We start from the raw sequence: 17839 nt of genomic DNA on the forward strand, positions 1-17839 counted from the left end.
AGAGAGAGAGAGAGAGTAAGAGAGAGACAGAGTAAGAGAGAGAGAGAGGGAGAGAGAGAGGGAGAGAGATAGAGAGAGACAGAGTAAGAGAGAGACAAAGAGAGAGAGAGAGAGAGAGAGAGAGAGAGAGAGAGAGAGGAGAAGGGGAGAGAGAGACACAGAGAGTGAGAGAGAGACAGAGAATGAGAGAGAGAGGGAGAGAGAGAGAGAGAGAGAGAGAGAGAGAGAGAGAGAGAGAGAGAGAGTGTGTGTTGAACATGTGTGTGAGTGTGTGTGATTATACCCTGTGTGTGTGTGTGTCTTAGTCTTATACTCCATCCAGCGTTACCTCCACCTTGTGTCCCATGTCCACTGGGACAGACTCCAAGTTCCCTGCAAATTCTGCAGAACAATTAAGAATAAAGTTCCTACAGTGTTTTATCTGTATGAACAATAACAGATAGAGATTAGACTCTATATACTAGACCATATGTTATACAGTAGCTTTGTTAATGTTATAGACACCATAGTGTCTGTGTTCATTTCCTAATGAATAAATGTAGTGAAATATGAATAGTTTGTCTAAAGAAAATGTAAGTTTAGTAAGAATTAAATTTAAAATATATATTAAATACATTCATGAGATCATAAGTAATCATCTTAATCAAGGCAAAAAGTCATTTCCTGTTTGTTTACCTTCATTAATATAATTATATAAATATAATTTTATAATTATGTTTTGTATTGTATTTATTTGATTTGTTTTGTATTTATTTTATTTTTGTTTTTGTGTATTTCTTCCTATAATTTGACGTTTTAAAATTTGAACAAAACTGAAATAAAAAAGTATTAATATTAAACATATGCTGCAGCGTGAAGTGTCTGACTGTCGCGCATTTATGACGTCGGACATCAGAGCAAGATGGCGGCGTCCTTTAGAGTTCTGCGAAAAACACTTCAGTGCTCAGTTCAAAATGTCTCTGTGTGCAGAGTTAAAGGTCCAGAAGTGTCCGTGTGTCGGAGATACGCTGGAGTTTCTGATGGAAAAGCCGTTCATTTTGGTTTCGAGACGGTGACAGAAGAGGAGAAAGCAGAAAGAGGTGAGAGACAGAGAGAGAGAGAGAGAGAGAGAGAGAGAGAGAGAGAGAGAGAGAGAGAAAGGAGAGACAGAGAGAGAGAGAGAGGAGAGAGAGACAGGAGAGAGAGGGAGAGAGGGGAGTGTGTGAGAGAGAGAGAGAGAAAGAGGGGAGTGAGAGAGAGAGGAGAGAGACAGAGAGAAACAGACAGAGAGAGAGAGACAGGAGAGAGAGAGGGAGAGAGACAGACAGGAGAGAGAGAGAAAGGAGAAGGGGAGAGAGAGGGAGTGAGAGAGAGGGAGGGAGTGAGAGAGAGAGAGAGAGACAGGAGAGAGAAAGAGAGGAGAGAGAGAGAGAGAGAGAGAGACAGGAGAGAGAGAGACAGGAGAGAGAGAGACAGACAGACAGAGAGGGAGAGAGACAGGAGGGAGAGAGGGGAGTGAGAGAGAGGAGAGAGACAGAGAGAGAAACAGACAGAGAGAGAGACAGAGAGACAGGAGAGAGAGAGAAGGAGAGAGACAGACAGGAGAGAGAGAAAGAGAGAGAGAGAGAAAGAGAGAGAGAGGAAGGGAAGAGAGAGAGAGAGAGAGAGAGAGAGAGGAAGGAGAAGGGGGAGAGAGAGAGAGAGGGAGAGAGAGAGAGAGAGAGGGAGAGAGAGGGAGGGAGTGAGAGAGAGAGACAGAGAGAGACAGAGTGAGAGAGAGGAAGGGAAGAGTGAGAGAGAGACAGGGAGAGAGAGAGACAGGGAGAGAGAGAGACAGGGAGAGAGAGAGGGACAGAGAGAGAGGGACAGAGAGAGAAAGAGAGAGAGAGGAAGGGAAGAGAGAGGAAGGGAAGAGAGAGAGAGAGGAAGGAGAAGGGGGAGAGAGAGAGAGAGAGTGAGAGAGAGGGAGGGAGTGAGAGAGAGAGACAGAGAGAGACAGAGTGAGAGAGAGGAAGGGAAGAGTGAGAGAGAGGAAGGGAAGAGAGAGAGAGAGAGAGAGGAAGGGAGTGTGAGAGAGAGACAGGGAGAGAGAGAGACAGGGAGAGAGAGACAGGGAGAGAGAGAGAGGGACAGAGAGAGAGGGACAGAGACAGGTAGAGAGGGACAGAGAGAGGGAGGACCAGGGATGAGAAACTGTGCTGTTATTTACAGTGATATTTTGTACTGAACTAGAAATTGTGATTTAAATAAAAAAAGATAAAAATACAAACTTGTCTCTTAAACTGACGTCATTTTACAACACTGGCGCTGATGTCACTGTTCTGTGCTGAATCATGAGGAAATGTCTCCCTCTACTGGTGACTTTACGTCACTGCAACATCTGTTAATTAAGATGATAAGAGATTTATACGAGTTCTCTTTCTTTCTTTCTTTCTTTCTTTCTTTCTTTCTTTCTTTCTTTCTTTCTTTCTTTCTTTCTTTCTTTCGTTTGTTCATTCCTTTATTTAAATAATAATTTGCATACATTGCATAAAAGCTACTTGACTTGACTTGATTTGCTATATAACATGCTATATGTCTGTCTTTCTAACTCCAACATGCTCAAGTCCTCGTGCAAGAGAGTGCATTTCTGTGGTGTCACACTCGTGTGTGTGTGTGTGTGTCTGTGTGTGTGTCTGTGTGTGTGTCTGTGTGTGTGTCTGTGTGTGTGTCTGTGTGTGTGTCTGTGTGTGTCTGTCTTCCTCAGTGTATAAAGTGTTTGAAAGCGTTGCTCAGAAGTATGACGTGATGAACGACGTGATGAGTCTCGGCATCCATCGGCTGTGGAAAGACACACTGCTGCGTGTGATGAATCCTCAGCCTGGGTTACACCTGCTGGACACAGCCGGAGGCACCGGTACACACATTTACAGTACACACAACAAACGAAAGAGAAATGGAGGAAAATTACATGCAAAAAAAAGATTGATAAAATAAATACTTACACGACACAGCAATAATCCTCTTATTAGGCTTTATTTATTATTTTCTAATAATGAAACTGTGTGTGTGTGCTTGTGCGTGTATGTGTGTGCGTGTATTTGCTTGTTTGTGTGCGCGTGCACGTGTGTGTGCGCGTGCACGTGTGTGTGCGCGTGCACGTGTGTGTGCGCGTGCACGTGTGTGTGTGCGTGCACGTGTGTGTGTGCGTGCACGTGTGTGTGTGCGTGCGTGCACATGTGTGCGTGTGTGCGTGCACATGTGTACGCGTGTGTGCGTGCACATGTGTACGCGTGTGTGTACGCGTGTGTGTGCGTGTACGCACGTGTGTGTGTGCGTGTACGTGTGTGCATATACGTGCGCATGTGTGTGTGTGCATGTACACGCGCGTGTGCTTGTGTGTGTACGTGCGTGTGTGTGTGTGTGTGTGTGTGCATATGTTGTCTAGGTGACATCTCTTTCCGTTTCCTGAATTACACACGTTCGGTGCGTGAGATGCAGCTGCGTCAGAGAGCACGGGCCAATCAGACGCCTTCGTGGAAGGACATATCCTCTGGTTACGGCTCAGAGGGGGCAGAGCTTCGAGAATCTCGAGCGGTGGTTTGTGACATCAATAAAGAAATGCTGAAGGTTGGGAAAGAGCGCATGGAGCAGGCAGGGATCAGCACAGGTACAGAGTTACACTGTGTGTTTATTTATCTCTCTGCTGATAAATGTTGTATTGAGGAGATCGTTGTCCTCAAAGACCACATGGAGTTAGCGTCTAGTGCAGTTTCTGTGCTATGATGGATCCTGAAACCTGACTGAAACTCTTCAAAGATATTGTTCTCCTGTAAGAAGGAGGTCAGTTGAACAGACACAACATGTTCTAGTATTTTAGATATAAACGGAAGATGTGAAACAGGTCTGTAATTTAAATGATGTAGCTGTAATAAGTTTATCTACAGTAGATATTCTGTCCTGTCAACGCTGTAGTTGTGAGTGTAGAGCTTTAGGTGAGACTGGGGAACGAGATGCTCTCATGGGTTAAACATCAGCTATTGTGTTCCTGATACTTTCAATTTGATCAGTGAAGAATCTCATAAAGTCTCTCTCACTACTGAACTGTGATGGAATTTTGTGTTCAGATCTGTTTTTTTTTGTTAATGTAGTCATTAATTCATTATGTGATTATAAATGATTATAAACAGCAGTTAGTGTGATTATAGATGTTGTGCTTTCTACAGTTGGAGTTGTGTAATCAGGAGCTTCTGAGCAACTCCTGAGAAAGTAAATTAGCTCATCATCTGAGTTCATTAGAGATTCAACACCAACTTCTCCATACCGAAGCCTTCGAACGCTCAGTGATTGAGATACAGCATGTGTAGAATGTTCTTTTGTGTACCTTCTCCTCAAAGTCCTTATTGGGTCGACAACTTTTCATCGAATGTGATCTCCAGATGTGGGCTAGGTTTTAATGACCTATCTGTGTGTGTGTGTGTGTGTGTTGTGTGCAGGTTTGTCGTGGGTAGTCGGGGACGCACAGGAGCTTCCGTTCGATGACGATCAGTTTGACATTTACACCATCGCATTCGGCATCCGGAACGTCACTCACATCGAGCAAGTAAAGACTAATCTATTTAATTCAGTCTGTTTATCAAGGCACTAATTAGCATATAGAGATCTGTCATGGTTAATTAGATTAGTTCATTAACCTTTAGTTAATCCTGTCCCGAGTCGCAGTAACAGGGGAGTTGTTCTATGTGTTGTATCTAAGTTTCTGTATAATAGGGAAATAAAATAAGAGCTGGAGTTTGAGATCTTTTTTTTGGCAGCGAACAATAAATAAAATACACAACGCACTCATTTCTACATCATCTTTAATGAGATGGTGAGATTTAATCCAAAATATTCCTGGTTTTGTGTACATGTGCTGTAAAGATGGATAAAGACAATGAATCTTTACATGGTGTGTGTGTGTGTGTGCGCGCGCGCGTGTGCGTGTACGTGTGTGTACGTGTGTACTGTATGTGTGTGTGCGTGTACGTGTGTTTGTGTGTGTCTTCGTGTACGTGTGTGCGTGTACATGTGTGTACGTGTGTGTGTGTGCGTGTATGTGTGTGTGCGTGCTCGTGCACGTGTGTGTATGTGCGTGTACGTGTGCGTGTACGTGTGTGTGTATGTGCGTGTATATGTGCGTGTGTGTGTACGTGTGTGCGTGTACGTGTGTGCGTGTACGTGTGTGCGTGTACGTGTGTGCGTGTGCGTGTGTGTACGTGTACGTGTGTGTCTACGTGTGTGTGTGTGTGTGTGTGTGTAGGCTCTGCAGGAAGCTTTTCGTGTGCTGAAACCAGGTGGGCGCTTCATGTGTCTAGAGTTCAGCAAAGTGTCCAACCCTCTTGTGTCCAGGTCAGTGATCTGATCTCTCACCATCACACCAGTACGTTATGTTTTGGGTTTCTGTGTCTGAACTTGTTGCTGTAAAGGTTTCAGTTAAGCTGGATTCGTGTTGGTGGGGATGTTTTTTTCAGGCTCTACGATGCCTACAGTTTCCAGATGATTCCAGTTCTAGGTGAAGTGATTGCAGGAGACTGGAAGTCGTATCAGTATCTGGTGGAGAGCATCCGCAAGTTTCCTGATCAGGTAACTGTAAAGGACTTTGAGTAAGAAGATCATTCTCTGGTCTTTGACTCAAGATAAATGGATGCTTTGTTAGGGGGAAGGATGGATGGATGGATGGATGGATGTTTAATGGATGACTGGTTTATTGGACTGACTGACAGATTTGTGGATGGATGGATAAATAGATTGTTTAATGAATGGACAGTCAGTTTATTTGGGGGATGGATGGATAGATATTAATGAAGTTTTTGATTGATGGATTGTTAGATGAATGAGTAGACGGGTGCTTTATTTGATGAATGGATGTGCGTTTAATTAACAGGTAGATTTATTTTAATGGCTGAATAGGGGGTTGGTTTGTTGGATAGATTAATGAATAGATGGAGTCGAGAGTCGAGAGGAGTCAGCTGAGGTGGCTCGGGCATCTGTTCCGGATGCCTCCTGGACGCCTCCCTGGGGAGGTGTTCCGGGCATGTCCAAATGGGGGGAGGCCCCGGGGAAGACCTAGGACACACTGGAGGGACTATGTCTCTCGGCTGGCCTGGGAACACCTCGGTATTCCCCCGGAAGTGCTGGAGGAAGTGTTTGGGGAGAGGGAAGTCTGGGCATCCCTGGTTAGACTGCTGCCCCCGCGACCTGGTCCCGGATAAGCGGTAGAAGATGGATGGATGGATGTTTATTTATCTGAATAGTTGGATGATGGATTAGATGGATGCTGTGTTTGATGGATTGTTGGATGGATTGTCAGATGACTGAATGAATGGATAGATGATTCATTTGATGGATGTATTGATGGATGTATGGATAGATGTTTTTCATGGCTGGATGATTTGTTTGGTGCGTGGATGAACAGATGGATGGATGGATTAACAGATGGATGCTGGGTTTTTTGGTTGCTTTCTGGATGTATGGATGGATTTATCTGTGTCTCCAGAGACCTTCTACCATTTCTACCATCGTGCACAAAAAACTTACAAACACACATTTAATGTAATTCCCATTTTTCCATTTTTTCTTTTTAAAACAGGAAACATTTCAGGAAATGATAGAGGACGCCGGTTTCTTCCGCGTGCAGTACACTAATCTCAGTGGAGGAATCGTCGCTCTTCATTCAGGGTTTAAGCTCTGATGGTTGTCTCATACACACAGATGGATCTCGAGACGTTTACAGAGAGAAGACGAGTCGATGTCGTACGAGAGGAAAAACAGACACGACGCTACCTAACTGTGCACAACAACCTCGTTACACGGAGACTTCACCCGATATAGCTGAACGAGGGACGTTTATGGCAATGGGTTTAGTGTTGAGCTCAAGGCTCTAGAGTCTGAAAGACAATTCATTATTTAAACTACACACAAAACCTTACGGAATTTACATTAAAATATTTTTAGTAACACGAATAGCGATCTGAATTTCATTTTAGAGGTAACTCGCAATTACAACAAATGAGTGAGGAAAGAATGGGGCAGAGCTTCAGGCGGACCGCTCGATGTTATAATGGTTGCTGGGAAAACGATGAAAAACAACCAGATTCTGGTTTCGTGCAGTTAAAAAATAAATCACCGTACAATTAGACTGAGAAAATGTGACAAAGAGGAGAAACAAGTAAGTGCTTGATGCTGATTGGTTAATCCTGTTCTCACCGTAGAGGCCAGTAGCCATAAACTAGAACGTATATTTCCTGAAGAAAATGTGAATGGTGCTTGCACATGGCAAGTTCCCCTCATCGTGCTGAGTGTTTTGATATGTCACATGTCGTGCAAATTTTTTAATTTCACGCGAAATCACGTGACTTGAAAAATTTGTCTCAGACGATCAAAATCGTGGCCAAAATCGCACACAGTTTGAGCCGGGCTTTAGTAAGATCAACATGAACCGATAAGTCTGATTAGTTTCATCGGTCGTCCTCCAGAGCTGAGATCCGAGCCTCTAATTTCCAATACATCAAACACGTGTAAAAAGATTAAATGGTCAGTTTTTTTAGTTAAACTACAGATGCATTGTCCAAGAGTTTACTCTCCCAGACTAGAACTATTATTATTGTCAATCTACTAAACCTCATTATACGACAATACTAATACTAGATCATCTGCTGTAGCCTATTATGGCATTCACTAAACTCCAGGGGTTTCTTTACCACGACGTAAAGTGGGCGTGTTTCTGGAGGTCTGGGAAAAACGCCCTCTTTAAATAAAAAAAAGACCATACCTACGATGGATAACGAAGGACAAAACAGTCATACAGGTAGATTTTATATTTTAGATCTATTATGCTTTATTATCTTACAGTTAAGCTATTTTCGAAAACAAATAACCAAAAACTACGGTTAGGGTTAGATGATCAAATAGGCCACGCCTACCCGATGACGCAATATCTGTTCCGCTGTTCTGAAATCCCTGGAAATAAGTGCATCCCTACCTGAACTCCACTAACAAATATTCAATACAACAACAATTCCAAAAACCAACAATCAACGCACAGGGAAAAAGGAGACAAAAATTCACACACACACGAAAGACGAGCGTTTTCGTTTGAATAAAACCATATATATATTTTTTTCCAAATCTTTGTACACTTTGTTACAAAACTGTATAGTACTAAAATCTTAAAAGCGGTTTTTGGTCAGAGGATATTTAATCATCTCGTGTGCAATTACCATGTATTTACAAAAGTTTTCATATTAGTGATCTCCAAAGCAAACACTCCAAAAACTTCTTCAGACACTCTGAACATAAGACATGGCTTACAGATAAATATATTAGTCAATAAATATTCAGAGAACATATTTCCATTTATGAAATGTGCTGCTATACAGATGCACGAATATATACACGGCTTAAGCTCCAGCCTGCTTAACGTCTGAAGAACGAGAAATGATGGAGAAAATAATTATATCTTTAAAAAAAAAAAAAAAAATTACAAAATATTTTTTTGTACATGTTCTTTTATACAATCTTCTTAAGTGCTACAAACAATACAAAAAAATTAAATAGTGACTCAAGTACCCCAAAAAAAAAATGCTATATTTCATTTGCAGTACATAATTCTACGGAAGGCAAAAGATTAGACTCTGTTCGTGTTACAGCACTTTAATAGTCGACGTATAAATAGTTATTTCAAAATGTCCGCCTGTGAAAGCCATATGGGTACATTTCATAGAAACAGCGTGAAAAATTCTGTAAATAAACAGAAAGGCATGAAGGTGTGTGTGTGTATGTGTGTGTGAGTGAGAGAGTGTGTGTGCACGAGTGTGAAGACATTTTATAACAATGATTTCAAACTGTGTGATGCATAAAAAACTGCATTTGCGTCTCCTTAATCCATTACGCTTTGGCCTTTTCAGTCTAAATGTGAACTCAAAAAATGCAAGTGCTCCAAACACCCAAAATATTTCTTTAAAAAAAACAAAACAAAACAACCTCAAATCATTAAGTTTTGAATAAACCGTTCATTACAATTTCTTGTGATCTAAACTGTTGAACTGCACGTGGGAGACTAGCTAAACTTTGGTGTATAGTACAGACAGCTCAGTAGTCTCCTGCTTATATTAATACAACAACAAAAAAATAATCTTGTTAAAGTAAAATAAGTGTTAATCTTGGTCTGTTTCTGTACTACGGAGGCAGTGACCCTGAGAGAAAAAAGGAGAGGACGAGGTGAGATGGGACCAAGTGATGGATGTTTAGAAGTTCCCCTAAAACAGCCCACACCCAGCTTCCTCTGAAAATGCTCGCATTTTGGTTTTATTTATCTAAGTGATAACGATTTAGCTTGCACCGTGTCATGCGTTTCTGAATGAAATTATTCTAAACGTTGACGTACTCGAGAATCTTCGTTTTTGCACATTTTAGCTCCAAAAATCTAGTTCAGTCGCTTTAAGACACAAGAGATGAATTTTTAACAGAGGATGAACTTTCGTTTGACTGAATTTATGAGAAAAGCCGTGACTGAGAACTCCATCCCCTGATAGCTCCACCCCCAGCTTATATGGTAGCTGTTCACAACTCTTGTGGAAAAAAAAACAAACAAAACAAAACCAAAAACGTGCAAACTCTGATGAACTTTTTAATCATGACATCGTTCTATTTTTTTTTTGCCTCACAACCCGGAGTCCTCGGTTGACGATTTGCTCATTTTGAACTGCGTGGAAAATAGTGCTCTTGCTTCGTCATCTTGTTGCTGATGATACGTTTGACCTCTGAATTGTCCTGAGGTGAAAAAACTTTGATTCGTATCTAAAGAAGTTCTATGTTGTTCTGTTAGAAGGTTCGATTGAGGCTTGGAAACGAGACCCAATTCGCAGTCCGTGTCCTCGGGGTTTATGGGTATACGCTGAGCAAGTTTACAGCATCCTTGCCCCGAGCAGCCATCACTGTCCGTTTGGGCATAGTGTACGTTTACTGAATAATCCTCAGCACAACGTCCAACGCTTCCTCTGTGTACTTTCATTTCTGTGTAGAAGCAGCAAGGCAGTCCGTCGTAGTTAGCACATTCTGAGGGCGACATCGGTTCGTTGCTAGTGGCGTAAAAGTTCTGCGCAGAAGCAACAGACACGTTCTGAGGCTCGGCACCTAGTCGGCAACGTCCTACCCTCGTGATGTCTGCTCCTTCCTGTCCTTTAAGCTCCACACTTCGAGAAGGAACCTCAAAACAGCAGCTACATGCTGCCCCTTGTTCACCACAATGCTCCATGGTTCCCTCTAGACCTGGGGGTGAGGTAGTGCTAGTGATTTCCCTGGTTTCCAGTGACGAGTGGCTACTGCAGTTCGGCTCAAGACTGCAACTGGATAGCTGGTCCCCCGAATTGTAGCATGCTCCTACAGGAGGCGGAATGCAGTCTGATCCTCCTGAAACAGGAGGCAGTATGTCATCGCTAACGGATGACATCGCCGGGAAACCTGAACCGGATTCTCCAGCCACTCCACGGCAGGGACTTTTGCTCCGATAGACGTACGGGTCATAGTCGCTGCTAAGAGAACTCCGGAAAGTAGAGCAGCTTCCGTAAACACCCTGGTTGCTCACTTCCGTACAATCCAACATGGAGTCGCTGGAAGAGCAATGACATCGTCCTGAACTGCTGCTACTGCTGCTGCTATCGCTGCCAGGACAATCCGCGAGATATCCGCTACACACAGATCGTCCATGTCCATGATAACATCCGAGCCCTGAGGTGCTTCCAGAGTCCACTAGACGCGAAGAGGAAGGTGCTGCCATGTGCACCAAAGTAGGGTACAAAAGTCCAGGTTGGAAAGATCTGGTGTGGCCCTTGTGGGTGGTGTTTGCGGGCTGTCCATCCTGCTGGGGAAACGTCAACCCTTGAAAGTAGTAGTGCTGATACATGGTCTCGTACTGCGAAAAACAAGCTGCACGAGAGAAGTTGCGAGGGAATTTGGGGCGTTTAAAGGCATTTGGTTGGGGGTAAGGAAGTGCTCGATGCTCTAGGGTGCAGTGATGAGGGTTCATACTGTGGTAACTCCGAATGAAATTAGTCTGCATCGGGTAAAGGTTCTGATCCGGATGTTGGTCCACTGTTAATACGGTTATTGGGTTCCCGTGAGGATCCATGCTAGTACGAGTTGGAAACGCAGTCACTTGTCCAGCTCGATGCACTCGTCCTGGGTAGTGAACAGGAAGAACTACCCTCGGCTGTCGACTGTGGAGCCCCGGGTTCCCTGGGTCCATGCACACAGGGCCAGAGTTTCCTTTCTTTTGATCTGTGTGTCGGAGAAAAATATAAAGTTAATTTTGCCATACACATTAAAAAAAAGGCAGTAGGTAGAAGGTTTAGATTTAAGGGCTCACCGATGATGTTATGCCTGCAGTGTGGACAAGTGTGATGCTGCAGAAGCCACGGATCCACACACTTCTTATGGAAACGATGTGCACAAGGGATCACTCTCAATTCCTGGAGTGGGCAAGAGGGCAAGAAGGAATCAGGAGGGTCTTTTAAGAAAATCAAAAGGTCTTTGACTCAATCCTGAAATTGAATTAAAGAGGAATTTTGGAGCCTTTGATTACCTTACAATTGATTAAACTCTTAAAAGCTTCCCAAATGTCCTGAACAGGTTCCCAACCTTGGTCTTGAAGAACCCCTAACATTAGTGTGTCCCCCCCAAACCATCATTTACACTCAACCTCATACACCCGAATCAGGTGTTTTAGGAGGAGGACAAGAGTTTCTCCAGGACTAGAGTACCTCTGTACTGTAGCTGCATTATTGTTGTGTCTCTGGACCACTAAGGTCATCACCAACCCCCACATGATGAATCATGTCTTCTCCTTTCCGCTTGGCCTTTTGTTGCTTTTATTCATCACTGAAGCAACAACAACAAAAAAAAGCTTTTGTTCCCTTTGAGCCTTTTATAAGCCCACTTCCTGTACACTACCAGGCACCCTGCTTCGTGGTTTGTTTTTATTTAACATCACACACAACCCACAAGACCAGGAAAAAAAACAAAAAAGTTTGAACCCAGTGACACATTTGTCCTGGGATGACCGGAGGGGCAAAACCGGCACGAGGACACACAATTTGTACTCTTTTTAAAGTGGGTATAATTTTGTATAATCTTCCTTCCTTCCTGTTTGTTTTAGTCTTTTTATGTGCTATAAAATACTGTACAACACTTTAGATGTATGTTTGGCATGTGGTGTATAAATAGATCTTCCCTTTATAAGACGTTCTGCCCCTTAACGACTCAAGGACGGCTGTGACGAAGCAAAAGGTGTTTGTAGGCCTAAATAAATGCGTTACCTCTCCATCAATGTATTTCTCGAGGCAGATGGCGCAGTCTGATGTTGAGCTGCTGCTCAGAGAATCCAACGCGCCGCAGCTGCTCTCACGCTGACTTTTAATCTTCGCTTTAAACTTTCGGGTCTCCATTTTTTCCAGTGCCTGAATGGCCATCCTGTTCATCGAGCTCTGGATTGAGGAGACAGAGACAATATCGAGGTGTGTTAAATATGTGCAAAATAAACTGTCTCTTTTGTAAGAACTAGTTGTAAGATGTTGTAAAATGGTACCTGGCTGCGTCTCTGCTTCAGTTTGATTTTGATGAGGAGGATGAGGCACACCAGAGACACAACAACGAAGAAAGCCAGGAAAATGCCCATGTCAAAATACTCGGTGGGCTGCAAATGATATGCAAACAACAGAAAATTCATTCATTCATTCATCTTCTACTGCTTATCCGAACTACCTCGGGTCACGGGGAGCCTGTGCCTATCTCAGGCGTCATCGGGCATCAAGGCAGGATACACCCTGGATGGAGTGCCAACCCATCCCAGGGCACACACACACTCTCATTCACTCACACAATCACACACTACGGACAATTTTCCAGAGATGCCAATCAACCTACCATGCATGTCTTTGGACCGGGGGAGGAAACCGGAGTACCCGGAGGAAACCCCCGAGGCACGGGGAGAACATGCAAACTCCACACACAAGGCGGAGGCAGGAATCGAACCCCCAACCCTAGAGGTGTGAGGCGAACGTGCTAACCACTAAGCCACCGTGCCCCCACAACAGAAAATATAATTAATATATATTACTCATAGTTAAACATGTGAAAAGATCAGGATTAATGCTGTTTAAATTAAATTCTTTTATTTTTGGAAAACAGGTTTAACCCTGAATCCCACACATTCAACATTAACTTGAGGTAGCTAGCTAGCTCCACAAACTAACATTCGCTAACAAAAGCCTGATTATACAGCAAGCAACATAACAGAAGTAAACTTCACCTGTATCATATAGCTATTAGTGTAGTCATTTTTTCAGTGAAAGTGATTCTGATTCAGAGAAAGTGATTCTGATTCAGAGAAAGTGATTCTGATTCAGCGATAGTGATTGTAGGTTCTTACCCTTGGAGGCCGATGCTGGATTCTGGCTCGTGCCACTTTCTGTTTATTTACTATGTTCATCAGTTTAACAGCATCAGCTCCTTTAACATAGACCACTGGCCTCTTGAGGGGGTCTTCAGAGAGCTGGTTAAGCTGGACAAGATAAACAGAGAAAGAGAATCATTTATTAGATGTAAATAAATAAAAAGTCAACTAGAAACTGCTACCGTTACTGGGGTGGTGGTGGTGATAATGGTTATGGGTTAGGAAAGGGATGAGGTAACCTAGTGTTTAAGGTGTTGGGCTACCAATCGGAAGGTTGTGAGTTCCATTCCTACGTCCGACAAGCTGCCAATGCTGGGCCCCTGAGCAAGGCCCTTAACCCTTAATTGCTCAGTTGTATAAAAATGAGATGAAATGTAAGTCGCTCTGGATATAAGGGAGTCTGCTGAACGCTGTAGATGTAAACGGATTAAGGTAAAACTACTGGAAATAGGAGGATGACGAAAAGGGAAGGGATGAAAGAAAAAGAAAGCAAGCAGTCATATCTGTTTTCCTCAACTTTACAGTGAGGAGAACAATGAAAGCTAAAGTACAGGATGGAAATGAGAGAGAGAGAGAGAGAGAGAGAGAGAGAGTGAATGAGTGAGTGAGTGAGTGAGTGAGTGAGTGAGTGAGTGAGAGAGAGAGAGAGAGAGAGAGAGAGAATAAACCTGGCAGTCTATTAAACAGGAGTCAGTTTGTTTCTGCTGTATTTCATCTTTATATAAAGGAAAGACTGAATAACCAGATCACTGAAGTTAAACCAATATCAGTAAAACATTTTATTTTTTATTGGATCTTGTGCTAGCCTTTTATACGTAAATGTACACGTTTACATTTACAAACCGAACGGAAGCCGATAACATTGTTTGTACTCAATATTTAAACTAAACATTTTACAGTTTAACTTGTTTTCCTCATGATTATTATTTTTAAAATAAATAATGACATTTATTAATGAACTGTAAATAATTAAATTGATTACATGTTTAATAAATAAATAAATAATGAAATAAAATTTTGTAAACATTATATGTAATACTACCCTGTTATTAAATAGCTAGACAAGATATTTTTCAAAAAAAAAAGTATTTGATTAAAAGTTTTGGCAAAGCTGTATCGATGCTTCTGAAGTAAACAAAGTGGTTGAGAAAAAAACAAAAAAAAAAAACAAAGACTGAGATAGACGGAGAGAACGGAAGAGACTAGCAGACAGATTCATGACTTACTTGATCGATGGCGTCTGGATTTTCAGACACGTCGAAGATAACGGCCGTAGCTCCTCTCTGCACCGCCCTCTTCGCCTACAAAGACGACAGACGGACTATTAAACGCATCCGCCAGCCAAAAACTCATCTCTATTATGATGCACTGAAATACTTCACTACTATCATCATCATCATAATCATCATCATCATAATCGTTTTCTAAGATTTAAAAAGACTCGTCACAGCCACTAGAGGTCACTCATTACGTATCGTCTTAGAATTGTAACCGCTTTCGAAATTTACTGTTAAACAGCGAGATGAGGACAAAGTGATATTTCAGTGAAATCAACAAATTTTCAAACATAAAAAAACAAGCTTTCTCTAAAAAAAAAAAAAAAAAAAAATAATAATAATAAGGGGAAAGAAACGGTAGAATAAAAAAACAAGAGAAAAATGAGATTGATAAATGGATGAGATTGTTGTTTTTACGTTGTCTGTGTTTATAGCAAACATTGAAGCCCAGGCTTTACTCAAGGTGTGTAAACATGGCGCCTCAACAGTTTGTGTTTGTTTAGGCTCTTTATTGTAAGAAAAAAAATGTCCAACCTGTTAGACTTGATGAAAGTCAAGATAATAATAAGAACAACAACAATAATAATAAGAGAAAAACAGTGCTACAAAACTAAACAAAGAAAATACGAAGTGAAATTCTAAGAAACAGAAAGCTCCGAGAAGGTGGTGGCATGCGTCATGGAGAACTTTGTGTGTGTCGGAGAATATTTGTGTGCATAATAGAGAAAGCTAATGTGTGAGAAAACGATGGAAAGTGTACGAGGGTGTAAACGGAAAACGCTGGCGTGGGTTTAGGAGAGAATGCTAGCATGTGAAGGTGAACTTTGAAGTGTGATGGAGGACGCTGGAGTTTGATGACAAAGGTTTCTGTGTGATAGAACTTTGGAGAACTTTGGTGCGTGATTGAGGACACTGGCGTGCAGGATGGAGAAGTTTGGTGTGTGATGCACATAGTAGAGAAAGCTGGTGGGTGTATGTGATGGAAAGCAGTGGTGTGTGTGAAGGAGAATGCTGGCATGAGATTGAGAACTTTGTTTGATGGAGTGTGAGATTGAGAACATGGATGGAGGTTGGTGTAACAGAAAGCTGGTGTGTGTATGCATATGCTATGAAAAGCACTGGAGTGTGTGGAGGAGCAGTCTGGCATGAGTGAATCTGTATATGAAGAACATTAGTGTGTGTGATGGAGAAAGTTCACACTTATGATGGACAATGTTAGTGTGATCAACTTTGGCTTTAATATTTACAGTCTGTGTGTCAAATTTGAGACAAGAGACAGCACCCATGGGACTGACTGTGTATGTGTGTGTGTGTGTGTGTGGAAAGATATTCAGTGATACCAGAACGAGAACGAAAGATCAAAAGGACACGAGAAAGCAAACAGTGCACACACACAGCTTTTGATCTCTCATTTGCTGGCATTCCTCCATCAACTCTCACCTCGATACTGGCAAAAGGAAGCGAGGATGAGAGGACAGGAAGTCCAGTATAACAGAAGCGCTCAGGGGAAGTAATCAGGATTACACAAAGTGCAGTTGTTATCAATCTACTGCATGTTATGTAACTGTAATTACGACGTTAATATAATCGGCTTCACACAAAATTTTCTCGTCGTAAGCAATAGCGCGTTTACTTACACGACGGTCACCTAACGACAACAACAAATGAACTTTTCTCCGTTCTACGACGAAACGCTCGCCAACGTAGCCAATTAAATCTTTCTCTGGAACTTTATAATAAGTAGTGGTGGTGTGTGTGACGGGAAACATTTCGTTTAATGGTAAAAGCTGGGAAAGGTTGGGTTTTTATACCACAAGTTTGGTTTTTGGATGAAGAACACTAACTTTTAACAGAAAATGTTTGTTATTGAACAGTGGAATTTGGACAGGGAATGGGGTTGGTTAGAGCCCACACTGGGACGGCTGAAGTAGGCAGGGAGGGGAAGTCTGTCTGGGGGAGGGAAAGAGGAAGAGGAAGAGGGAGAGAGAGAGAACGTACTGGGGTCTGGCTAGAGAAGGAGAGAACGCACTGATGACTTGACATAGGGTGGCAATGTTGTTGTCTGGGTGGAGGCAGAAAGAACCACGCCATCTGGAAGGCGAGAGAGTGTAATTGCTTAGGCAGTCGTACAGAGAAAGCTAGGATCTGAACAGAACTAGAGAGATGGGGAAGAGAGAGGGACGAGAGAGAGAGCTCTGGCATCTGGATGGAGGCAGGGACGGAGCCAGCATCTGGAAAGATGAGAGAGAGAACACCAGTGTTTGGATTGGGAAGGAAGTTGCTGCATCCATGGTCGAGGTCTTTGCGGTGTCCCTGGCTGTGGTCCTTGCTGCATCCCCGGTTATGTTCCTAGCTGCGTCTCTGGTCGTGGTCCTTGCTGTACTTGCTGCATCACCGCTGCATCCCTGGTGTGTTCCCGGTTATGTATCTTGCTGTGTCTCTGGTTGTAGACATTGCTGCATCCCCGATCATAGTCCTTACTCTGCCTCCAGCCATTAACGTGTCTGGTTTTCAAGTTGTTTCATGACCTTCTCATTTCTGGGTACCTAAAATCAACAAATACCTTCTTCCACTCAGCATCATCCACAATCCGAGAGATGATATCCACCCTACGTCTCTCGTTTGTAGAGACAGCATTTACATTTACATTTACAGCATTTGGCAGACGCCCTTATCCAGAGCGACGTACATAAGTGCTTAAATCTCTAACATTGAATACATTAATGCTGGCTCACTAAGTTACATACTTAAGATACCATGAGTTTAAAACATTTGTTCAAAGTTACAATGAAAAAGTGTCAAAGGTTGTGTTTTTTTTTTTTGTTTTTTTTTAAATGTAAAAGATAAGGAAAGAAGTGCTAGTGTTTCCTGAATAAGTAGGTCTTCAACCGCCGCTTGAAAATACAGTAGTCAGTGACTCAGCTGTCTGGACCTCTAGGGGAAGTTCATTCCACCACCTTGGTGCCAGAACAGAGAAGAGTCTTGTAGTATACTTGCCTCTTACCCTGAGAGATGGTGGGACCAGTCGAGCAGTGCTGGTAGATCGGAGGGTGTGGGGTGCAGTGCGAGGAGTGATGAGGGCTTTGAGGTAAGAGGGAGCTGGTCCATTTTTGGC

General features: G+C 42.6%; 2 protein-coding genes across 2 annotated transcripts in view; one reads left to right on the forward strand and one right to left on the reverse strand.

Moving 5' to 3' along the window:
• Positions 1–875: 875 nt before the first annotated feature.
• coq5 (coenzyme Q5, methyltransferase) lies at positions 876–6960 on the forward strand. Its single transcript, XM_060883068.1, has 7 exons — positions 876–1079; positions 2726–2875; positions 3407–3628; positions 4455–4561; positions 5258–5346; positions 5469–5580; positions 6587–6960. Exons 1-7 carry the CDS (start codon positions 902–904, stop codon positions 6686–6688), a joined length of 960 nt encoding a protein of 319 aa, XP_060739051.1. The 5' UTR covers positions 876–901; the 3' UTR covers positions 6689–6960.
• A 1673-nt stretch (positions 6961–8633) lies between these two features.
• znrf3 (zinc and ring finger 3) overlaps positions 8634–17839 on the reverse strand; it is a 68703-nt gene continuing 59497 nt past the window's right edge. Inside the window, exons 3-8 of the mRNA XM_060883067.1 lie at positions 14674–14748; positions 13424–13555; positions 12581–12688; positions 12312–12479; positions 11363–11465; positions 8634–11274 (exon numbers count right to left, since the gene is read on the reverse strand). Coding sequence (XP_060739050.1) covers positions 9659–11274; positions 11363–11465; positions 12312–12479; positions 12581–12688; positions 13424–13555; positions 14674–14748 — 2202 coding nt within the window. The 3' untranslated portion in view covers positions 8634–9658. The remainder of the gene's footprint in view (positions 11275–11362; positions 11466–12311; positions 12480–12580; positions 12689–13423; positions 13556–14673; positions 14749–17839) is intronic.

Source organism: Tachysurus vachellii, chromosome 12 (assembly GCF_030014155.1).
Source record: "Tachysurus vachellii isolate PV-2020 chromosome 12, HZAU_Pvac_v1, whole genome shotgun sequence".
Lineage (NCBI taxonomy): Eukaryota > Metazoa > Chordata > Actinopteri > Siluriformes > Bagridae > Tachysurus > Tachysurus vachellii.

Coding starts and splice junctions, on each gene's coding strand:
- coq5 (XM_060883068.1), top strand. CDS start 902: ATGGCGGCGTCCTTTAGAGTTCTGCGAAAAACACTTCAGTGCTCAGTT. Junction 2,876..3,406: donor GGACACAGCCGGAGGCACCG/GTACACACATTT, acceptor TATGTTGTCTAG/GTGACATCTCTTTCCGTTTC. Junction 4,562..5,257: donor ACGTCACTCACATCGAGCAA/GTAAAGACTAAT, acceptor GTGTGTGTGTAG/GCTCTGCAGGAAGCTTTTCG.